The 25,957-nt window shown below is 39.1% G+C and overlaps 1 protein-coding gene across 1 annotated transcript in view; it reads right to left on the reverse strand.

The window, feature by feature from the left end:
- NELL2 (neural EGFL like 2) overlaps window positions 1–25,957 on the reverse strand; it is a 380,751-nt gene that overhangs the window by 322,453 nt on the left and 32,341 nt on the right. Inside the window, exon 3 of the mRNA XM_029206633.1 lies at window positions 7,069–7,219. Within this exon, the coding sequence (XP_029062466.1) occupies window positions 7,069–7,219 (151 nt within the window). The remainder of the gene's footprint in view (window positions 1–7,068; window positions 7,220–25,957) is intronic.

Consider the following 25,957-nt stretch of genomic DNA (forward strand, 5'->3'; position numbering starts at 1 on the left):
CCTGCATCAATAGAGCAATTTGAACATTCTCCAGATCCTTTACCCTAGCCTGGAGAAAACTTTGTGATGTCATTTGTGATTCCTGCTGTACTCATGATGATCTTTCGCTCGATCTTCCACTCATTTTTTCATCCACCAAATATTTATTTAGCATCTAACTTTGTATGACAGCATGGCAGGTAAAATGGAGTGTGCAAGTTTAATGCATAATCCTTTACAGCAAAAGAAAAAATCTAATCAAAAATTGTTGTCAGCTACATAAAATTTCAGGCAAACACACAAGTACTCCTGGGAAAAGGATTAGAAAGCTACATCCTGGAGTCTTATGGTGGTTGTCTACAACCACTGCAGGCATGGTGCTGATAAATGTTTAACATTTGGCTCTCTGTTTTCTACAGAAATAATTCTAAGATATTGGTTCATTTATCCATTTGTTTAGGGAAGATAGAAGAAAAGAAATATGAAAAAAGCAGACTCATTAAAAACAGAATATTTATCAACAAAAATACATTTTTTAAAAAGAGCTCTACTCTGTAGCACTTGCTTATTTCCATAGTCTACTTCAAGCTACAACAGTGACGTCAGCCAGCCCACAAAGTTTCAATTCTTATCAGCCAGTATGAGCCTGCTCCAGCACACCACTGACTGGCTGAGAAACATTTTCTTCTTTTAACTTTTCTTACTTTCAAAATGTCTTTAATGATAATAGTGGTTGCCCCCAGGGACAGAAATCAGGTGGCCGGGGAGGGATGAAGGTAGACTTTTTCTCTATATCTTATTGTGCCTTTTAAATTTTGAATCATGGGATGTATTACCAATTTTTTTTTTAATTACAATTACAATTTAAATTTTAAAAATCTTCAGTAAATATTTGTTACCAAATAGATTTAGATTTTTTAAATTTAAATTGTGATCAAAGGCAGCAAATGATACTTTTTACCGTCTCATATGCAATGAATACATATGTGAAACATTGAAACAACAAGATGTTATATGTTAGAATGCCAAAAGGAGTGGCCCAGATTTAAAAACCTGGAGAAAGAAATTCATGTAAACTGGGAAGGTCAGTAAAAGCTTCACGGAGCTGTGAGTGAAGTTCTGAAGTGTGAACAGGACTTGGATGAGCAGAAAGAAAGGGATCTACACAGAGGTGATGAGAAGACTGGCCACTGTGCCTGGCATTTATACTCCTACTGAATGATACCACTTTTCTCCATCTCTGCCAGTGCCGGAGCTGACATTCCCCGCAGCCTCTATTTCTCACTGACCTCTCCCTACTTCCTTTGGAGTCAGAGCAAGATGCGCAATAGCCAGATATCTCAGGATAGCTCACTGCCATCAACCCGCAGGGAGATAAGAGTGAAGTCAGCGACTGACACGAGAAGCGGGGAAGCCGCTTCACATCATCTCTAGTAATAACATTAATGTTTATTTAGTGTTTGCTCTGCAGCAGGCACTCTATGGTCAAACTCACAAAGCCTAACTCACAGGGTTATGAATAACTCAACTCCTTGCCTTCTACCAAGCAGGCAAGAACCTGTGGTCAGTGGAGCACCACAACCTCACCCCACCCACTCCCAAAAGCAACTAGGAAATGAGCTTCTTTCCTCATGAGGAAGAGCTCTTCTGTGAACTAAGCCAGACCTGACAGAAGGCTGGATCCACATCTAATCACTGCCAGTTAAAGGATGACAGATCACCTGTTTCTTTTGATGAGCATTTTTCAACATTTAACTGGTTTACAGCTAACCATCCTTTGAAGCACATAAATGTATTCACTTATCCAGGACCATATTTTGCAAGCTAGTCATCTTAATGGATACGTCAGATAGTTCTACTGATCAAAATTTGACATTTTTTGGATAGTTTGGCATTTTTAATGACAAAATTAAAATTTTGTGAGAATCTGATTTCCCTGATTTAATTTGCACCCAGTAATGGAATACTCTTTGGTCATTAATGAACAGATTATAAATGAATATTTACTGGCATAGGAAAATCCTCAAAAAATTTTACTAAATTATAAAAAGTTATAAAATATGTACAGTGTGATTTAATTTTTTAAAAAAATAGTATATCTATACATTTTAAGTAGACATTTATAACTGAAAGTATTAGTAGACACTATCCCCAGGGGGATAAAATTACAGGTGATTTTTGCTTCCCTCTTTGTGATTTTCCTAATTTGTAAAATTCACTATCAGCATTGATCTTATATGTAATGTTTGAAATTTGTAGCATAGTTAAAATTTCCACATTCTAGAGGATCCATCCATCATTAAGCGAGAGTAGAATCCACACTACTTACCCAGAAAAAGCCTGGCCCTGCCCTTGGGAACTGCCTACTTCAGCCACCACAGGAGGATGTGGGTACCTTCTGTTCAGGCATGGCCTTATTTGGTTCCCAATTTTCATAATAAAATGTCAATATTTCCTACAACTCAATTGCTGCTGAGGTTCAACACAACTTTCATTTAACTGTCAACAAAGAATAGCTGCAATTTGGGTATTTATCAGAGAAGTCTAACTTGAATTCAGTATTATTCTCAAGACACTGGGAAAAGCAACTGGTATGGAATATCGCCTAGAAGACATGGTATTTTATCAGGATTTCACATAGGAGGTGCTATTGGCATTCTGAGCAGTTAAACTTGGTTGCACAGAACTTTTGTGCACACTACCAAGGGCCTCGAAGACAGTACAACTTCAAACACCTTTACACCTAGATGCACGTTACTGGCATCGTTATAGATTTGCTTTTTCTGCAGCGCGCTGTGGCTTGATGACACCAGCTGACACAAGGTCCTCTGAACTTGTTCCTCTAAAGGCACTCACTATATTTTACCATAAAAGGTCATAGGAGAAATAAGTCTCTGGTCTCAGAACCAAGAATAGTTGCATCCCCTTATCATCTAAGTGGTTGTCTATTTCTTCTTTGCCTTGGTTTGCATATTTCATTTTATTTTTGTCTTATTGTGCTGTAGATATCTCTATAAACCTCCTTAATTTTTTGTGAAAATAGCAGAGAATAAATAAGTGTTCAGGAAATGATGACACTAAAGAGATGGCTCAGAATAAGACTAAGCAAAGAAAGATACCTTCAGCAACAACAGGAAAAAAAACAATACAAGCCAAAGTACAAGGTCTGTGAGGGTGATGGGAGGTTAGGAGATATCACAGTGGATGCGTAAAAATACCAGACTCGGGAATCAGAATTATGCTGAGTGTAAAATAAGTCAGACAGAAAAAGACAAATACTGTATGATTTCACTCATATGTGGAACCTAAAAACCAAAACAAATGAACAAACATAACAAAACAGAAAGAGAGTTACAGATACAGAGACAAACAGGTTATGGTCACAGGAGAGAGGGTTTGGGGCGAGGAGAGAAATAAGTTAGGGAGACTCAGAGGTACAGACTTCCAGTTATAAAATAAACGAGTCACAGGTATGAAATGTACAGTGTGGGGAAGATAGTCAATAACTACGTATGTGTGTATGTATGGTGCCATCTTAACTTATTGTGGTGATCATTTTGAAATATATAGAAATACGCTGCGTAACAGGAACTAATAGTGTTGTAGGTCAATTATGCTTCAAAAACAAACAAACAAACTCACAGAAAAAAAAATCAGATTTGTGGTTCCCAGAGGCAGATGATGGAGGAAGAGGGCATTAGATGAAGGCAGTCAAAAGGTACAAACTTTCAGTTATAAGATAAATAAGTACTAGAGATGTAATGTACAACTTGGTAAATATAATTAACTCTGCTGTGTGTTATACATGAAAGTTGTTAAGAGAGTAAGTCCTAAGAGTTCTCAGAAGAAGGAAAATTATTTTTCTATTTCTTTGATGTTGTATCTATATGTGATGACGGGTGTTCACTAAACTTACTGTGATAACCACTTCATGATGTATGTAAGTCAAATTATTATGCCGTACACCTTAAACTTATACAGTGCTGCATGTCAATTATTGATATATCTCAATAAAACTGGAATAAAAAAAATCAGAAGAAGTGGGTTTGGGTGCCGACTCTGTCACCATCTAGATAAGTGATACTGTGAAAAAACAGGCAGAAGAGAAGCTAGTCTAACAACTTCAGACAGCACAGAGGTGCAGAAGACCAGCTCTATAATCATACTACCTGAGTTTAAACCCTACCTGCATTTACTCTTGGGAGACTTTAACAACTTAACCTCTCTAAAACTCGTTTTTCTTATCTGTAAAATGGTAATGAGAATAATGACCTTGCAATATGATGGGACTTCAGTGAATTTTTTTCTCTAGTATCATCAAGCACTTTATATGGATTCACAGATGAGGAACCTGAGGTTCAGAAGAGGTAAGTGATTTACCCAAGGTCACAAAGCCAGTACCCAAGGTCACATAGCCAGAGCTATGACTGGAATGCACGCAGTCCTTCTCCAGATCTGCACTCTGAACCACTATCTAATATTGACGTAAAAGGAACTAACCCATGGAATGCACTGAGCACTACGCCTAGCACATGGTAAGCCTTTAATAATTGTTGGCTTCCCAAGCAAATGAAAAGTGCCTTCCAAATAGATATGATTTTAAATATCATAGAAAAATATCCTATATCTCAAATATGGTATTTGTTTAGGTAAATGTTATCAAATTTACAGATGATACAAAGGAAGAATGAAGAATTAATAATCAATTTAACAAGAATAATCGGAAAGCATGAGAGCTGAGCACAAAGATTTATGTATAAATATGTTCATCACAGTGTTGTTTATCAAAGTTAAAAAAGGAGAGAGTTCAATATCCAAAAGTAAGAACACACACCGACACAGACAAAAAACTGGATTAAAATATGACAGAATTTCAACATCAGTCTTCTTCTGGTGATATGATTTGTATGAGTTTTCCTATTTCTTTATTACACTTGTCAGTTGTCCACATTTTCTACAATGAAAGTATGTTGCTATGCTAATTTGAAAAAAAACAAATATTATTTTTAATTGAAATAAGTCAATATAAAGCCCCACACACAACTTTCACAAATTTACTTCATAGAAATAGTAAGATAGGATCTGTCTGACAGCAAATCTTCCTTCAAAGACCTACCTGATAAAAGTTGGGTATTTCGGTGGTCCATATCCTTACTATGTCTAAGGTGCTAAAAAAAATTTTCAAACTATTTTAATATGTATCAGTTGGAAAGTGCACAGATTATAAGAAATGCATGCTGGTCAAACATTTGTAGAGTTAATGTGTTCAACTCTAGGGACCAACAAGACACTGACCATCTGGATGGGATGGTCATGAGGGATGTCATCTGGAAGAAGGTTACATGAGTTCCATGTCTCTACAAATGGGGTAGTAAGAAGCCACAGGGCTTAGAAAAATCTCGTGCCCAAAATACAGGGGAAGCTTTCTTAGCAAACAGAAATAATCAGCAATAAATCAGGCTGCTCTCTGAAGGAACAATATCTTTCGCTGTATGTGAATCATGTTGCCTAAAGCCCACTGGAGAAGAGCAGGGTCGCAGAATTACAAATGAGGAGCTCCCCTGCTGTCAATCACCTGAAGACGAGGACCAGGAACATACCAAGGCGAAGAGCCCTGGTGAACCCTTGGAGATGGACCTCTCCCTTTCTTGCTCAGTCTTTTTTTTTTTTTTTTGCGGTACGCGGGCCTCTCACTGTTGTGGCCTCTCCCGTTGCGGAGCACAGGCTCCGGACGAGCAGGCTCAGCAGCCATGGCTCACCGGGCCCAGCCACTCCGCGGCATGTGGGATCTTCCCGAACCGGGGCACGAACCCGCGTCCCCTGCATCGGCAGGCGGACCCCCAACCACTGCGCCACCAGGGAAGCCCTGTTGCTCAGTCTTAAGGAGCCCAAGCCAATTACCTGGTGAATGTTAGGATGGCACCCTCCTTTCAAAAACAGGCCAAAACCTGGGAGGAAAGAAATCCAAGTGAGGGGCCTGGGAAGTTATGCCAATCCTTTGGGACTAACGATAGAATTAGATGGGGTCTTAAATCCCTGAGAGTAATCCAGGTAGAATGTGATCAGGAACCCTACTCTCTGTGTCACTTTTCTATATTTTGTTCTCCACATATATTTGCTTCTGTTTGCCCTTTAGTATTTAGCAAAGATTTGCCAAGTCCCAGGCTGCCCCATCTCTCCTAAGAGAAACCAAGAAAAGAGGTTTCTGCCCACATCTGAACAGGATTATTAAGTCCATTATATACGTAAAACACTTTACATATATGAACTCTTTGATCCTCACAACTACCTATGAAGGAGGTACTATTTCTATCCTCCTATTACAGATGAGGAAATTGAGGCACAGAGAGGTTATATGACTCGCCCAACATTCCCAGATAGTCACAAAGTGGGCATTCAAAATATGAACACAAAAGAACTTTCATTGTCAGAACTGTGGTTATTCTTTCAGGAAGGAATCACTTTAAGCTGTTTGATATCGTTTAGTAGCAATTTATGTATATGCTAAGTGTTATGAATGATTTTCTTCTTCCCCCTCTCCCCTCTTCCTCACTACTCCCACCAGCTCTCCTAATCATGCTTCTATGCATGCGAGGAGCTAGGAAACACTAGACAGCATTTTGATTCAACACACATCCAAAAATACAGCTGTAACTGTCACAGTCTAAGAAGTGCGCTGAAAAAGAATTTATCTGTCTGTGATTAAAATTATAAGACTATTAAACTCTAAACCCAGGCAATGTCCTAGAGAAACAGAATATGGTATTTTTGTGGCTAACTGTTCACCAATTAAGAGGAAGTATGTTTGACTTTAACACTGAGGAAGATAACTCATGAGGAAGTTAGTAATTAATAAATGGGTTTTAGGAATGGTGACTTCCCTTCGGTCTTAGCAACATCAAAAGCAATAGCTCCTTGTGCTTTTAGGCTGATCTCAATTACTTGTGTTTCTGATTTTGCATAACGTAGCAAAATTATTCTTGCTGTTTTAAACCAATCATGAATATCTTGCTTTTGTTTACTTCTCTTTAATGTGTTAATTTCACCATATATAATGAAAACACAGGAAACTCTAGCAGCCGCACATACCTGTGATCCAAGTGGTGAATGGAGAAAATCACTCCGGAATTTAAATGGGTCTGTTTTAGGGTCACCAGAACAGTAAATTCATGCTTATTTCTCAGCTTCTGAAAAAACTGTTCAGCTGTAGCAGTGGATGCTTTTATACTTCTGGGAGTATCTAAAAAAAGAAACATACAGTAAATAGACTAGAACTTGGCTTTATAAAGCATTCTTTACAGGCAACATCTTTCAGAAAACGTTATCAAGCAACTGCTGATAAACACTGAGCTCCAGACTCCTGGTAAATTAGTTCAGAAAGACTTTTTGCTACACATAACACAGGACAGTAAACCACATGAATGACTGAGCTTGTGTTTCAGAGATCTTTTTGCAAAAATGTCTTTGAGGTGAAGAATCAAAGAGCCCTGTTTGAAAAACTGAGCTCCCAAGTTTTCTCCTCACACTCTTCCTAAATCCTGGATACCACAGCCACGTCAGTGTCAACACTGAACAAAAGGATGTCCTTCCGAGAAAAGGACCTAAAAAACCATGATAGAGCCATTTAGCTTTTCTGACACCTCGTGACAGAAAACTGGATTTAAATCAATGTGCCACCTTCCACATTGATATCTGTAGCCAGAAGGCTTGCTATAAATAGATTTTTTAAAAGATCATTGAAATTAGTCACTCTCAGCCTTCTGTGCAGTGGATGAAACATTAAGATCAAATTATCGTGCCGTATTTTTGAAAGAAATGCACAGAACTCAATTCCCACGTCCCTCTCCCCAGGCTTAGAGAACACCTAGACAAGAGAGATTTGAGTGGGAGAGCAGATTTTTATCCTGCACTTTCCTGTGGTTTAGTCATGCACTCCAACCTCAGGACCCAGAGGACATGGGAGAAATAGCCAGGGGTAGAAATGGATTTAGCGGACAGGAAAAACGTGTCATTCAAGCCGTCCGCTCACAGAGCATAACGCTCTCCTATTCAGTGTGTGCAGAGGGTTGATGGGAGCCAGAAACACAGTTTCTGTAGCTATCAAATCGTTCTCCTCTTTTCTGTGCTTTAGACTAGATAGACTAGACAAGGAGTTCTCAAGGGGAAGCTACTGGCATTTGGAGAGAATAACCCTTCCTGTGGAAGACTGTCCTATGCACTACAGAACATTTAGCACCCCTGGTCCTGGCCCAATGAATGCCAGTGGCACTCAGTCCTAGTCATTGTGACAACCCAAAGTTCTCCCACACATTTCCAAGCATTCCCTTTGGAACAGTGCAGCAGAAATCAGGTTGAGAACCACAACCTTGATGAAACAGAGATTATGAGATTAATCTAAAGTTCCCCACCTTTCCAGCCACACAAATTTATGGAATAAAATTGTAATCACCTGGTCTGCGTCCATCACTGGGGATGCATAGACATGGAGAAGCCCTCAAGATACCCATAAAATGGAGGAGGGGACAAATAATCCCAATAAAACAAAAGAAACGCTGTCATACAGGTAAGTACAAAGTGGTGTTGGACCACAGACGGAAAGTAGCCAACATCATCTGGAGGGCAGGATCTCAGAACAGAAGGCATTTGCTCAGGAGTTCACCAGGTAGAGAAGAGAGGGAAACGCATTCCAGTCATAGAAATAGCTTATGAAAAAGCAAAGAGATGTGATAGGGCATGACATGGCTGAAACAGCAAGTAGCAGCCATTGCAGGATGGGACTGGGTAGGAAAGCTGAAGAGGAGAGGCAGGGCTTTGTGTGCCAATGTAATAGACACTTGTTTCTGTCACCATCCTCAATTTACTCTCTAGGTAAAAAATAAAAAATAAATAATAATAATTCTTATCTACCACTGAAAAACGATCCCTCCCCACTCTTAACCCATGGCTTCCTCTGTGCTAAATCAGAGCGTCGCCTATTCCTGTCCACAGTAATTGATTCAGAAACAGGCACCTAATCCAGGGCAATGAAGTCAGGCCCAGGATATTGGTTCCAGGTTTTAGGAAAAAGAAACTTCCTAGTTTCCAAAAACAAACTTCCTCAGTTCTAGTCAACAGTCACAGTTCAAAAGCGTAATAATAATCCACAATTACAGCCATGGTAAATGTAATAGTTTCTCCCTAGATTCCACTAGAGAGAAGACAGGCTTTGCAGAGATGCCATCCAATTCCTCTGAGATCCAAAACCGTCTGCTCCCCAAGGAGGCACAGAAAATGAGACTCTGTGAGAAGGATTTATCTAGTGTTAACTTTTAATCCACTCCAATTTATATACAAGTGAATCATTCACAAACTCCATGACTTTGTTTCAATTCGCCAGATAAGAACAAATTAAAATTGAATTACAAATATCACACTCCCCCTCCCGGCCCTGCCTCCCTCCGACCCTTTTCAGGCAGGTAGAGCCTGAGCAGCATCCTTTGTCTTGCTGAACAGGGTGATAGATGGGGACATAAATGAAGGAAACTGAGGAAGGACTACATTAAATACAGGAATGATGATCAGAGCCACAGAGAGATGGGAAGGTGTAGCCCAGGAAGCTTGAGCTCTTATAGTGAGAGAAAAGAAATTGAGAAAAGGGTACCAGCCGCCTGACAAGGTGGAACTTTAAAGAAGAGATGCTTGAAGAGGAGTTTTAGAAAGCTTTGTCATTTGGTACGCAAAGAAAACCTTCACTAAATCTCTATATTATTCTCCACTGCTTCTGGAGTCAGATTTGTGAGAAGGGTTAGGAGGCTATATTATTTGTGTGGGTTTTTATCTGTTTTGTTTTCAGATGAAATTACATGTGAAGACTGACCTTATGATGAAAGGAGGAAGGACCTAAAAAATGGATTACATTTGAGTATTGTTGGTAAAAATGTAAACCACCACGGTTGAAAACATGAGGAAGGCAAGTGTAGTTGAAGGGAAACCATTTTTTTTAAAGATTTGTCAATCTGCATTTTGGAAAAATTTCTCTGGTAGCCATGTGGAATATTTGAAGAAAGAAAAAAATCTGAACGTTGGGAAAACTCTCGAGAAAATGGCAATTCAGGTGATTATTGACTTTTTGTTAAATTTCACATATTTTAAATATCACATTTTGACATCCCTAAACTACCTTTTCTAAATCAAACTGATGTTTTTGGCTTTCACCAGGAATCGTGATACAGAACTACTTACTGGTTCTTTCACTGCCTGTCAGGCATGTTGATGTGAGAAGGGCCAAGTGAACCCCAGGTGGATATCTGCATTGAGATGCTTAAGGAAGTGCTTAAGGAGACCTGCAGGGCAGAACCATCCTCCATCCCACCAGGGTGGTAAGTGTGGTCCCAGAGGGTCTCCATACAGCTTATACTTAAGCCTATTCACTTACGCAGGGTCACAATTCAGCACATGCTCTCTCACCCTGTCCAGGCTCTCCTCCCAGCCCATTACCTTCCTGTTTTGCTCCCTCTGTGGTGGTTAGAGTGACTTGCAGGAAGAAGGTACCCTCCAATACCAAACATGTCCTACAGAAGCTCCATTCAGCCTATGCTTTAGGGACAGGAAAAATGAAATTCTTTTCTTTCCATCCTGATTAACCAAGTTCACTTGTATAGCGGTTTAAAAACTGGGTCTTGCATGAATCTATAATCCCTATGTGAAGACAAATTACTGAATGAGGCAGAGAGAGCACCTCTAGGAAGTATACTAATTTTCAGCTTTCTGTCAACAGAACACCATCTCCCACCAATCCTTACCTCACCTTAATGATATTTAAATCTATTGTTTCCCCTTAAAAACACGTTTTTCAAAAATTTATTATGCCTGCGTCCGGGAAGGATTTGATGGGAGCCTGAACTCTGTGAGTAGCTCAAAAAAATTAGGGAGTATAATCATTTTATTATTATAGAATTCAAGAGATTTTTAGAAAGCAGAATCTAAAGAATTTAGTCACTGATAAAACATATGCAAAAGGCAAAAACAGGAGAAACAGGAGAAAATTGAATCCAAAGTTTCTAGCTTGAGAGACAGAATGAAAGGCAAATGCAGTAGGAGCATGATGGTACCCAAATGGGATTTCAGTTTTAGAAACGGTCGTTCTGAGGTGTTCTGGAATGTGCATGTGGACATGTCCGGTAGGAGGCTGGCACTACAGAATTTGATCTCAAGAGAGAGGTCAAGGTCAGCAGTATAAATGTAGAGGTCATCAGAATACAGGATCTAAAGTCATAGGCATGCCTGAGTAAATCACAGGAATCACAGGAATGAGAAGAGGATAAAAGGATGGACCGTAAAAACACTAAATCTGTAGCACAGCAGGGACAACATATATAACTTTACACGTGTACTATACAATGCTGCACGTCTAGCACCATACAACATTTGTCCTTCAAAAATGTATAAATAATGTATTTTCCCCTTTGAACCCACATTCCATTTTATCCTCACAACGCTTAACAAGGCCAACTATTACAATTCTGTGATTCACCCAAAGGCACCAGGCATGCTCGAGGTGTAATGGGGATGACAGTTTCGGGTCCAGTATTCCTTCCACTAAATTGCCCTGCCTCCTGAATGTGGCATCCTTACCCATGCTTAACTGCCACTCACAAACAGAAAGGCAAATTCGGGAGCATCAACATAGAAAATAATCCAGAAAGAAGTAATTATATAACATAACATTTTTAGTTCCTTAAGTGACTCGCTTAGTAGTGATTTTAAGAAAGGTCACTTTCCCCATTTGCATTTCTGTTTCCCACTTTGTAAAATTAGCACTCCTGCCTTCTATTTTCATCTCAAAGATGATATACTGTTCAGAGAGACTTCTGAGTTCCTGTGATTACTCTAAGATCCAACTCTAGTCCTCACCAGAAAGTCAAGTCAAAGAAACCACCACGGAAGAATAATTTTACTTTATTTTTGTTATCATTTCAGTTTTCAGAATTCATAATTAAATTCAGGTATGTATTAAGCAATTTCTCAACAAGGTCTCCTGTTAGGAACCACACATAAAAAATAGATGGTTATGAGGACAAATTCTCACCCCAGAAAAATAAGTTTCCAATGCCAGCTATGCAGATGACTAGCTGTGCCTGCCATGTAGCAACACCACGTGTTGGCTTTTAGAATTATGCTACATATTATTATTACTCTCACAAGCAATGAGGCTGTGGAACCCACTAAAACTACCAAGAGCCATTATACCCTTGTGGTGATTTTCTGAACTTACTTTCATTCTAAGTGTCTCAAACTCAGCCACAAAATACCAGTTCTCACATATGAAAATTAACATAAAAGTTTCTGGCAATGAAATTATTCTTAAGATAAATTCTGCCTACCACCCCCTGTTTCTAGAGAACTGTGAATGATCATTCTTTTATGGACAAAAATCAAAGTAAGCTGAATGTCTTTTCAAAGAAGGGCTGACGACCATCATTTGAACTGCCTCTTCAGAGAAAAACAGGCTGAGAAAAGGGGCCTTTAAATGCTACTAGGAAGCCTTACAGAAGAACTTACCAGCATGCCCATGCTGTATTAGGTCTTTTTAATTGGAGAACTGCTTGAGTTTAAAATAAAACTTTTTTTCCAAGTTTTCCATTTTTATTGCGTTGCAGAAGCCTAAAAATCCCACTAAGAACACAACGTGTGGCATTTTCAAGCAGTTATTAATAAATAATGAAGCAGGTCAGAAGCAATTACATCAAAATATTCATTTTTAGTCATGGGACAACCAGGATGGAGTGATGAGTTCATGTCTGGATGCAGTGTATCCTCCACACACATAGTTAGGGGGAGAGAGGAGAGTGAGGGTGAGATGGAGAGACAGAAACTGGTTTCTTTCTATACAAAATAGACTGTAGCTTAATGCAAGTGTATCTGTGGCAGCAAATATGGATGTTTACTGAAAAAGAATCAGACTAGAGCTTCTTTAAGTATGTTTAGTGCATTAGCAGTAAAAGTAAAGAGAAGGGGTCTGGCCATCTCCCAATAACAAAGCAATCGGTAAGAATTCTTTTCTTCTTTTGCACTTTAACTGCATCACTACAATTGCCATGATGAATCAAATGAGTCTCTGGCCCCTGACAGGTGTCTATCCTGTCTGCAGTGTGTAGAAACCTAAACTGATTTCCCACCACATAAGCAGACTAATAAAAATACCATGTGCAGATTCAGTTATAAAAACGGTCTAATCTTAGGCATAGAGTGGTTGACGTAGAATGTTCCAAAACTCACCAAATTACCCTTTTGTTCAGCCTCTATGAAAGGTTGTTGTCTTCTAAATTCAGGTTAGAAATGTATGAAATTAGAACTATTATTATATCAATAGTTGTTGTTCATTGCTCTTACTCTTTCAATAGATCCATGCCTTTACAGTGCAAAACTTTAAAGGCAAAATAATAACAATTTTAAAAGCCATTAAAATTTGATTAACACAATATATGCAGCTTGCAAGTCCTTAAACATCAACAATCTCATTTAAGTCTACAGCAACTTTGAATAAATGAGATTATCAGCTCCACAGTAACAGAAATTACAGATGAGGAAAGAGAGGCACAGAGAAACCAAGACATTTGTGATTATCTCTGTAAGTGGCTCAAAATCAGAGCTGATTTCCATCAACTTACTCTTTTAGGAACTTGTTGGTTCAACGGGAGCTTCCTGAGTGAAATCTGAAACTGAGCAGGTACACGGAAGGGCAAGGAGAGACCACAGGAAGAGGCAGATGTCTCCGGATTGGTAGGTGGCAGGTTTAACAAACAAAGGAACTTACACACCAGGCTTGTCTTGGGCGGTCGCAAGACAAGTACAGCTCTGCACTCGCCTACCAGAATTTTAAAAGTTTATATAGAAGCCTTAACTGGGTTCTGTCACCTATGCCATCCAGATGGTCTCAACAACACATTGCTTTCTCAAGGCAGTTGCTTCCTTGAAAAGAGCTCCGACTGTGGGAACACTGGAATGTACATTTCAAGGACGGGAGGGGGTGAGGAGCCTCTGATTGCCGCCTCCGGCTTGTGGGTCAACTGGCGGCCATGTCCTCTCAGTGACCTCCTCCAATAGCACTACCCAAGGCAATTATGAGAGGATATAGGAATGAACCTACCAAATTCAAGTGGCAGAGCCTGGATCCCAACCCAGGCCAAGGTGCTTCCTATTATTACAGGAGCACGATGCATACTCTAGACAGTAGATAAACCCTCATTTTTAGTTAACTTTTATAAAAAATATATTCTGAAGATAAATAAATACACTTTTCTTGATCTTTGGATCAATTTAGGTTTTTCAGATCTACAAAACTATTCATATCACATAATCTCTCAGTTGCTACTTGAAACTACTTGAAACTATTGACATGTAAACAATACTAAATTTTAAAACAAAAAGCTTTTTAAAAAGACAATTTTAAATAATTCTCCTCAAAAAGTTACTGGGCAAAATGTATGAGTAATCCACAACTTTTTTTCGTCAGCAAACTCACATCTAAGGATGTCACATCCTCACCCTTTAGACATCTATATGCCCTTTACATTCCTAGGTTCAGGGAGTTCAAGGACATACTCTTGGGATGTCAACTTGGAAATATCCCTTCATTTAACCTCAAAACAATCTCAAAAGTTTCTTTCAAATCTACAGCTAATTGTAATTTGATTCAATGCATAATAAACATATGTACCTTCATGTATTATTTACAAAAAATGTTTGTTGGCTTAATGTTGTGAATATCTAACAACATAAAAATATACATACATAAGTGAATATAATCAGGAACAAAAGCATCCACTAACTAGTCAAAGAAACAAAAACAAATAGCAGATTCTACTCCTGATTTAGCAACTAACTAATTGACTTTAAATAAATCATCGGAATTTTCACCACTAAAGTAGAACAAAATGTAGTCAGGGTGCAGGGGGGACTACAAATAATAAAACACCTCTATACTTTGAAGCTTAAAATTAAAGTATTAAAAGTATATACATAACAGACATAAGACAAGATATTAAAGTTATTCCACTTTGTTTGTTTTTATTCCATGGTAACAAACAACTTTCTGGTAATAATTGGCTTCCAAGGTACATCTTCCTTCAGACACAGCAGTAGTGATCAAACGGTATGAGTATCCTGATTTCATTCATTATTATAATCCTCATTGTAGATTAAAATTAAAATTGGTACTTGAGTTTATAATCAGATTAATGCTTTTAGCTAGTGTTTAGCTGTCCCTCAGAAATTCACCAGTGAAATTAGCAGCCCTTTTGTTACCAGCAAAATTAAGAAGGTAAAGGAGCGACAACAGTATTCCTCTTTATCATCTCTTCTCTCAACTGCAATACTGCTCAAGAAGATCAAATAGGCAGAAATACTAAGCAAATAAAAGGGAATATGATGATCGACGACAATGCCAATGCCAATAATGATGATGATAATGACGACGTCATTCACGACTTCAATAGACTGGCTGCATTCCTCTGTTGACCCTGCCTCACTATTTATGGATAGCAGTCTCAACAACCTCATTTGAACATATGTAGCAGATTTGCAAATTAGTAATTTGCTAGACCTTTATTTAAAGTAGTCCAGTATTATATCCAACTGAACCTAAACTGTATACAATGTGTCGGCTAATATCATGAGCCAATGTCTTAAATACATAAGGAAAACTAAATTCATGGACTGCCATAATTTACAAAACATGCTTTTGCCTTGACTAAAGCCACTGAAAACTTGAATAAATGTTTGAATTTCTTTTAAAAAAAAACTTGAGTTTTTTCTAGTCCTACCATTAATAGTAGAGGAAAAGGCTCAACTTGCATCTTCCTATGCTGATACAGTTATAATGGATGAGGTATTGCTTAAACTACTCATCTTAATAGAGAAGTGTACAAATTCATCAATAATGGAATCTTTCTTTTCTCTTGTAAACTATCCCATATACAGTACTTAGCTATACCTTAAATACACATATAATTACTCTTTGTAAAATGTTCATCTATTAAGCGAGTAACTAGAAATTCAAAAGAAATATATATAAATTAGTTTTTTAAGTGAAGTCTGATCAAATATTCATACAGTCCCTGAGAAGGATAAGAGAGAAAACAAATATGTGCATTCACAAAGCTGGCTATCATTTTATCCACATGCATGTTAGTGTTTGGCTTAGCTTAGTAGATTTATTAGTGTAAAAAGAAGGAAGAAAACATAGAGGATCAAGGTGAGATTTTCATTATATATCTTCAACGTTCAATTGACCCTATTAATTGACAAGAATAAATAATAGGTATCTCTAAGATAGTTTTACATCTATAAAATTATGAAGGTTATAAATTGTGCAACCTCAAATTACACAAGCAGATTCTAACAGAATCTCTGCTGAATAGCCAAAGAGATAGTAAGTAGTGCCCCATCAATTATGCAGAGTTGAAGTGCTGAAATACACGATTTCATCTTCTACCTAATAGGCCAAGTTGACCTGAGACATCAATTTTGGGAGTTCTGCTTTTATCCTTCTTTAATTACAATAATCAGATTATTTTAGAATAACAAGACACCAAAATATCCATTATCATGGTTTATCACCCTATTGAAATTGTGCTATATTTTACGATTATTCTTTTCACTGCAAGAAAGAAAACAGCATTATAAAGTACCAAAGGACACGGGGCATAGTATAATCAGTTTCTCAGTCCAGAGTCTCAGACACCAGCCCTTATGTCAGGCAACCTCTGCCCTTGTTCCCCAGGCCCCGTATCCGTCTCCCCTCCATTTCTGAACCAGTTATGATAAAGATGCCAGAAAATTAGAAATGATGCTCAGAATTAAGTCTTACTGCTCAGATATTCAACAAAAAAATTAGCTCTGAGAATCTGTGCAGCTTCTAAAATGAATCATTTCCCACACCTGCTATGTTGGCCCAATACACAAAGTTGAGCTGCTGCTTCAGTTTCCCAGCCTAGAACTCAAAACCCTGCCCTGCCCACCCCCACCCCCCATCTGCTTGGTTGAGGCTCTAATGCCCAGTCAGGAATCTTGCCAATTCTCTCTGCTGATCCTCAGGAATGGATGAATCCTGCTAAAAAGTGTCAGAATGCTAGATCCATCCAATGATGCCTGCCTGCCTTTGAACTGTGGAGGCTACTGGACTGGATACTACCCCAACTCCCACTCATCCTCATACCCTCCCCTCACCCCATCGTACCATCCTTGTGGAGTTTTTCCTGCTCCTGTGAGTTTTTCTAAATTATATTCTCTATTTAAGTGAGGGTACTATCCCTGGATAAAGCACAGAAGATTCACTTACTGTCTAAGCTCATCTCTGGACTTCACTTTACTAGAAGCTATATAATCTCTACTACTGATTCATCCATTCCCAGGAGGCTTACATCTAATCCTACCAAGCTCATGTCTCTCCCATTTCAAGACTTGGATTTCTCTTTAAGTGCTCATTCCTGGCCTAAGGATTGGCTCTAGTTTCCTGCTCACTTTCATTAATTCAACAAATATATATTGAGCACTTGCTACGTGCTGAGCATTCAGCAATGAAGATCAGGAATAATTCAATGAACCGTCTACTGTGGCAAAGACTGCTTGTTGTCCTCCAGTAGCAATAATTACCTTATTTTTAGTAATAAAACTCCCTACTTTCATCTGGGCACATGGCTGTCCAGCTAGAAACTACATTCCAGCTAAAGAGGCCGGGTGACTTCAGTTCTGGCAAAAAGGATGTGAGTAGAAGTGATATGTGCTATGATCCAGATTTTATTATTGAAAAGGAAACTGACTGCTCTCCACTCTCCTTTCCCTCAGGCTGGAATCAGGATGTTGTGGTAGCAAGCCAAGTTCTTCCATGAGGACAAGGGCATTGTGGGACCTTGAATAATCTCACGTGGCAGAACTACCCATCAGCCGTGGAAAACCTGCCTACCTTTAGATTGTTAGGTGAGAGAGAAATAAACTCCTTTCTTTTTTTTAATTTTTATTGGAATATAGTCTAATTACAATGTTGTGTTAGCTTCTTCTGTATAGCACAGTGAATCAGTTATACATATTCATATATCCACTCTTTTAGATTCTTTTCCCATATAGGTCATTAGAGAGTATTGTGTAGAGTTCCCTGTGCTATACAGTAGATGCTTATTAGTTATCCATTTTACATATAGTAGTGTGCATATGTCAATCCCAATCTCCCAATTTATCCCTCCCCCCTTCCCCCCCGTTACCATAAGATTGCTTTCTACATCTGAAAGTCTATTTCTGTTTTGTAAATAAGTTCATTTGTACCATTTTTTTTAGATTCCACATATGAACGATATCATATGATATTTGTCCTTCTCTGTCTCACTTACTTCACTCAGTATGACAATCTCTAGGTCCATCCATGTTGCTACAAATGGCATTATTTCATTCTTTTTATGGCTGTAAACTCATTTATTAATTAAACACTGCATTTGGGGGTCTCTGTCACGGGAGCTTAGCCTATTCCCTAGGTAATATGTCTCCCCAACTCTCCTATGACTCACTCAGATGGTCCCTGAGGTATCATTCTTTAAAACAAGTATCAGCAGATGTGAGGTGGCATCTCATTGTGGTTTTGGTTTGCATGTCCCTTATGATTAGTGATGTTGAGCACCTTTCCATTTGCCTGTTGGCCATCTGTATGTCTTCTTTCAAAAAATGTCTATTGAGGTCCTCTGCCCATTTTTTAACTGGGTTATTTGCTTTTTTGATTTTGAGTTTTATGGGTTCTTTATATATTTTGGATATCAACCCGTTACCAGATATATTGTTTACAAATATCCTCTCCCATTCAGTAGATTGCCTTTCATTTTGTTATGGTTTCTTTTGTTGTGCAAAAGCTTTTTGGTTTGATGTAGTCCCACCTCACATCTGTCAGAATGGCTATTATCAAAAAAACAAGGAACAGTCTACTGACCCCTGGAAGCAACAAATATAATTTCCCTTAGATAAAAAGTAATATTTTTATAATAAAATTCTTTTAGAATAAAATAAATACCACTTGCAGCAAAATGGATGGACCTTGAGATTATCATACTAAGTGAAGTACTCAGAAAGACAAATACCATATGATATCACTTATATGTGGAATCTAAAATATGACACAAATGAACTTATCTACAAATCAGAAACACACTCACAGACATAGAAAACAGACTTGTGGTTGCCAAAGGAGAGGGAGGACGGGGGAGGGATGGATTGGGAGTTTGGGATTAGTAGATGCAAACTATTATATATAGAATGGATAAACAACAAGGTCCTACTGTATAGCACAGGGAACTATATTCAGTATCCTGTGATAAACCACAATGGAAAAGCATATGAAAAAGATATATGTATAACTGAATCACTTTGCTGTACAGCAGAAACTAACACAACATTGTAAATCAACTACACTTCAATAAAATAATTTTTTTTTAAAAAAAGCAATTCTTTTATATCTTTAGCTATGTTTATGCCTAGAAAGTAAGACCAAAACAATGTGATGATCTACTTAGTTAGGGCAAGTCTAGATGCTATAGAATCAAAAACGAGACAATTCCTGTTACCTTGCCTTCATCACTGCTGTTGATATGTTTATTGGGGGCACATCCTATCTTCTCTCATTCTGTGATAGGCTTTCCAAGTGCAGGGATCAATTTTGTAATTCTTCTTGGCACAGTCCATGTAGAAAATCAATATGCGGCCAACTGTCTTGTTCATTGATGACTTCCCCACGTACTTCTATGCCTTTTCATAACAGTGTTCGTTGTTTGCTCAAATAGCTAAGTAAAGGCTAGAGATTTATTTTGCCTTCAAATACTCCTTTGCATTGCCACCCAGTTTAAAACGTATGATTTAAAAGGTAGAATAGATGATAACCCCAATGAACTAAACTAGAATACGTACAAAAAATTTTACAATAATGTTTTATATTGTTATCTATTAAGACCAAAGGCTCTCTTCTTTCCCCTTGCAACACAAACTGGCAAGTCTGCAGAGGGACTCTAGATTTACGAAAAGAACTTAATCCTTTGTAGCACTCTGAGATGCGTATGTTCCTAGAAAAAGGAATAATAGAGGTCTCAGTTAATGACAGGTTCAAAACATTCCCCTCAGGTGATTACACTGCAGGTTGAGTAGTTTCTTAGAAATGTTACAAATTTCCAGAATGTCAGAGAAAATAATTTCTAACTGAATGGCAAGAAACACCTTCCAGAACCAAATGAAAGCACTGGACTTGTCTTCTCTCAGCTCCACTATCAGTTTTGGGATAGTTGTGAGTTGACCTACATAGAATATTCAGAACACTTAACAAATTAATGTTCTTGGCTTTTTTTCTTTTGAAAAAACTATTCAGGCAAAAAGTCTACACAGTGGTCTACAGATAGTTTTCCTCACTATATTTTACACCCTTTAAAACAGAGGAGAACCCAGGCATGAAAATAATCCTGGAATTATACTGCAATCAGGATTTAACATGTCACATCCCACCTTCCTGACAATTTTTTTTTATGATGGTCTATAGCCCTGATTGTTTATTATGCACTTTCATTATTTTTCAGTGTAGCACTTTGTGCTGTCTTACATCTTTCTCTGTTTCTTATGTAATTGCTTTATATGCCAATCTTAAATCCTCAGAAAGACTGATTTTAATCTCCTTGAAGGCAACAAGTGTACATTTTAGTTCTCTTCTATTCATAACTACCAGCAATTATGGTCCAAGACAGACAGAAGGAGTTTGATAAATATTTGTTGAATAGAGTTGAATTAATTTTCCTTTTTAAGGTCTGGAAGATAAAACAACATACCCACCTTGGTTGTGTAAGGATGTCATTCCCCTCCCCTCTTAATTCTCCACTGAAGCAAGGTTTACAACCCTGAACTCGCTGTACAGCTATAGGCAATGCCTGATACTCTCACAGACAAACACAACTGACCCTGAACGCGGGTTTATGCAGAGGTCCTGGGAGGCGTGGCCCATACTAAGTACCAGTCGCAACTATCTTATTAGTCCAGGCTAGGAAAATTGCTGGAGTTTAAAATTCTTTTGAAACCATAATGTCTGAGTGTATCTTAAAACAAGCTGCCTCCTTTCATCCCAGAATTTCCTGTTTGAACGCTATCCCAAGTCATATATTTCTTCCTCTTTAGTTCATATTCCAATTCCACAAAATTGTTTTCTTTCTAGCATTTGGAAGAGAAAATGGGTATTTCCACCTTAATGCCATATTTAGATATGGCTCTGAATTACATACAGATATGTGAAAGATATATTTCCATTTCTAATTTAGGAAATTAGGACCAAACATCAACAATAATATTCCCTATTTAAATACCAACATCTAACGATTCATTCACATATTTCCTCATTTGCATAGCTTCTCTCCCTTATCTGCACAACCTCACATTCACTCAGTAGAAATATACTCTAATTTTGTTTTTCTTCTGAATTCTTATTTTCAGTATTCTTATTCATTCTTCCCTCTTGCTTCATAAAGTATGAGCATAAATGCAGAAGATATAGTATATGTTAATACATGTGTGTGTATATATGTGTGTGTGCACACATACATACATACACTCACACACATTTTTGCTGTGGTCAATCTACAATTTATAAATGTGGCTGTTTCTAAACCATCATTGATTGATCAGTTTTTAGGACTTTGGCCTGCATTTTTACACAGAAGCAACACTTTACACGATGGTTAGGTCCTGAGAAGACTCCATCTACTACCGTATGCTGTGGCTGACTTAAATCCAATAGATTCTGGCTTCTTAAATCCAGGATGCTGAACTCAGAACACCTGGAATCTTGATGGGCAAGGGAGAAATCTGGACGCCAAGATGAGGTAAAGGGATGGGATAACTGAACAAGCTGCAGACTAGATCCTGAAGGGAGCCGGCAGTTCAATATCTAACAGTCAAAGAAGTAAACGTGAACCCTGGCTTGGTTCAAGTTGGGAAATTCAGGCAGAGGAAGCAATCTGTGCAAAGCATGTGGTATGCAGAAGCACAGTACCTTCACGGACCCACCAGTATTCTATACCGTTTATACTGCTGGAGCATAAGGCGTGTAGGAGGGAGGGAGGTGGGAAATGGAAGGAGTTTAGATGGGTGGTCAGGAACAGATCATGGTTCTGTGATCAGCCTTTGCAGAGATACTGTGTTACTCAGAGAACGGTAGGGCTAAGACAAAACCAAAGCAGAAGCCCAGTTATCTGAACTGGACCAGCAGAGTGAGGCGGAAGGAGAAGGGATGGCTTAGCAGGCATATAGCAGCACAGCACCAGGCACCAGTCATTAGCACAGTGAATTTTAATGAGTTGTATGCCCACACTAGTGGGGTGGGGTCCCAATAAACTCCCTGTCCTGGTCAGAACTGGCTCAGGAACTGGGAATGTTTGGCATACAAGGCCTGGTTACGCAAACCTAAAAGTGCTGAAACAGACCACCCTTTACAGCTTGGCCTCTAGGTGAAACCACATTCAAACTTCACACTTAGGACCCTAAGAATGTCTTCTCCCTAAATAGCACGGTACAGGGAATGGAGATTCTCCATCCCTGAGCCACATTAGGCTACAGGAGCAACAGCAGGAGCCTGAGATGCTCCTGGCAGCTCCGAGGGAATAAGGGAAGGAGGGGAGAGAAGAAACTCAGGGATCCCAGCTCTGATGGAGTACGACTAAGATACCCAAAGCCAGTAAAGAAGGAAGAGGAGCAGTCCTGGGGTGAAGAACATTCTCTAATTGGAGCACCACTGGCATGAAAGAGACCTTCCCCCTCACAAAGGATGCTTGGAGATACTGGCAATGTCTGCACATGGATCGGGTGAGAGGTTTGTGATGCTCAAATCCAGATGAGTGTGATGGGGAAGCTAGGGCTAATATTTTTCTTCTTTTTGTGGATTCTTCTAAGTCTAAAAGAGAGATTTTTACAAAGAGACGAAGAAGGAGCTTGTACTTTAAGAGGAGGGAGGAGGCTTCCCTGGTGGCGCAGTGGTTGAGAATCTGACTGCCAATGCAGGGGACACGGGTTCGAGCCCTGGTCTGGAAGGATCCCACATGCCGCGGAGCAACCAGGCCCGTGAGCCACAACTACTGAGCCTGCGCGTCTGGAGCCCGTGCTCCGCAACAAGAGAGGCCGCGTTAGTGAGAGGCCCGCGCACAGCGATAAAGAGTGGCCCCTGCTTGCCGCAACTAGAGAAAGCCCTCGCACAGAAACGAAGACCCAACACAGCAAAAATTAATTAATTAATTAATAAACTCCTACCCCCAACATCTTCTTAAAAAAAAAAAAAAAAAAAGAGGAGGGAGGCACAGAGAGCATGAGGTGGTCCCAACAGTGATCGATGCTGCTGCCCCTAAGGAGTGGTGGCCACCTCTGCGGTGACCCCTGCAGCCAGAAACAGCAAGCTCTGCGACGGTAGAGACCGGGCCTATTTCCCTTCCACTTCCACTGTATACATAGCACCTAGGCTAGTGCCTGGCCCATAGTGAGCCTCCTACAAATAATTGTTTAAAGAATAACAAGCCTTAGTATTTACTATGTGCTTAGTATACGAGGCACTTTTCTAAGTGCTTTCTTTGCATTAGCTAAGCGTCCTTATTTACAGAGAGACAAAGTTACTTGTTCTAGGCTGGGGTTCCTCAACCGCAGTGCTATTCACGTTTCAGACTAGGCAATTCTCTGTTGGGGAGGACCCACTGTTCTGAGCACTGTGTGATGCTTGGCAGTATCCCCGGCCTCCGGTAGAACCCCACCCTGAAGAGTGACAACCTGAAATGTCTCTAGACATTGCCAAATGTGCCCTGTGGGACAACGTTTACCCTGGTCGAGAACCACTGCTTAGGACTTCTAGCTGATAAATGGCTGCGCCAGGATTTGAGTCCAGGTTACCCACTGCAGAGGATGCCCTTAACCTCTCCAACTCAGCTGCCAGAAAGCACACAAGCTAACATTTAGCCACTGCTTGTTAGGAACCAGGTGCCCTGTGAGCACCTTCCCACACCCTCTCATCTCGTTTTCACCATAGCTGTGCGTCTGAATGGCTACCTTGAAACCAAACACTACAGAAGAATAATCTAAAGTATTTTTCTCAACAAGTTGATTCATATCTTCCAGACACTTTTTCAAATATTTTAGGAGGACTGGAACTACATTTTGGTTTTCTGATGGCTAAGGCCCTGACTTTTCTGTCCCATTTTGGGGAACTGCAGTGTTCCTTACAGAACTCAGTAGATTAGATTGTCCACATTAAATCAATTCAGATTTCAGCCTTAAGGACTTATACTGTGCTACTTTTATTACAATATCCTAAAATCATCTTAAAGTAGAAGCACAAATCAGTGGAGAATAGCTTCCCAAAGATGTGAGCTCCAGGAGTTAAATGGCCTTTGTGAAACCTGCACAAGGGGGACTTGACTATAATGCTGCCAGTGCACTTCACAGAAGCCTCGACTCTAAGAGCAACAGGAGCGGGCTTCCCTGGTGGCGCAGTGGTTGAGAGTCCGCCTGCCAGTACAGGGGACACGGGTTCGTGCCCCGGTCCGGGAAGATCCCACATGCCGCAGAGCGGCTGGGCCTGTGAGCCATAGCAGCTGAGCTTGCGCGTCTGGAGCCTGTGCTCCGCAACGGGAGAGGCCACAACAGTGAGAGGCCTGCCTACCACAGGAGCAAACCACAATCCACAGAGCTTCTCTCTCTCATTTTAAAAACTTATGTCGAAACTGAAGTCCAAGGGATTTAATTTCAAATCCTTCTACCTGTCTTTAGTATTTAGAATATGTAGGATGAAAATACCTTTATTAAAGGTAATAAAACCCACTGAGAAATACAGTATCAGAATTTGGTATCATGGTGCTTCCCAGAGCACAAAAAGGATGTCTGAAATTATGTCGACAGAGGATACCTTGAAAGGTCAGTAAGATCTCTTATGTCATTGACTATAGTGAAAACCCAACAACTACCACTCATCTGGAACAAGCGTGAAAAACGTTTTTGGTAAGTAATGTCAATATGAGTTACATAGGTAATTTACAAATTGTGAGCACCAATCTTTCACTGCAAAAATGGACCTACACTTTGAATAATCATTTTTGAATATGTGCGTGCATTCTGGACTAAGTGTACACTGAATGTCTATGCTATTCCCATCATTTGTTAGCTTAATCAAGCTATTTAACCTCTCTGGGCCTCAGTTACTTTGGCTCCCATCTGTAAAATGGGAATAATAATAGTACATAGGGTCATTGTCAGGATTTATATATATATATATATATATATATATATATATATATATATACACACATATATATACCACTTAGAACAGTGCTTGGCTATTAATAAGTGATGTTAATAAGTGCCCAATTAATATCACACACACTTTGATATTCAAAGAATTCAAACTGATGTGTGTAAATGGATAAACAAATAAATAAAACACTTATCTAACAGATGTAGATATGAACAGTCATTTCAACATGCACATCAACAGCTTTTAGCAGCCACAACTGTAAATGAGTTCATCAACTAAATGGGAATATGTTGAAATATGAAATTTTCTTCTGCTGGTCTGGGAGCACAGCTTCAACATCTGAGAAGGAGGAGGACCTGATGACTGTAAGATGACAATTTTCAGAGTGTGATGAGGGGATTTAATTTTGTGCAGCTCCCACACCTCCCCACGCACGCTTCAATCTGTGCCACATGAGTGAATTTATGTGACACTACTTCCTATTCTCATTATGATCTTTGTAAAATTTTTCTCTTATTCCTTTATACCATCTGTGAAGGATTATTCTGTACCATTGTACTAATTATGCTTCTGCAGAATATTTATGTGCCCCTTTGGTAACCTTGGTAACTCCGAACAAACATTTTAAAGACAGCTAAGACACTTTAATCATTTTTAGAAAAAACAGTCTATGTTTTCATGTTACTTATATATATAACAATGGTA

Source organism: Monodon monoceros, unplaced genomic scaffold (genome assembly GCF_005190385.1).
Source record: "Monodon monoceros isolate NGI ecotype Baffin Bay Population unplaced genomic scaffold, NGI_Narwhal_1 Super_Scaffold_6, whole genome shotgun sequence".
Lineage (NCBI taxonomy): Eukaryota > Metazoa > Chordata > Mammalia > Artiodactyla > Monodontidae > Monodon > Monodon monoceros.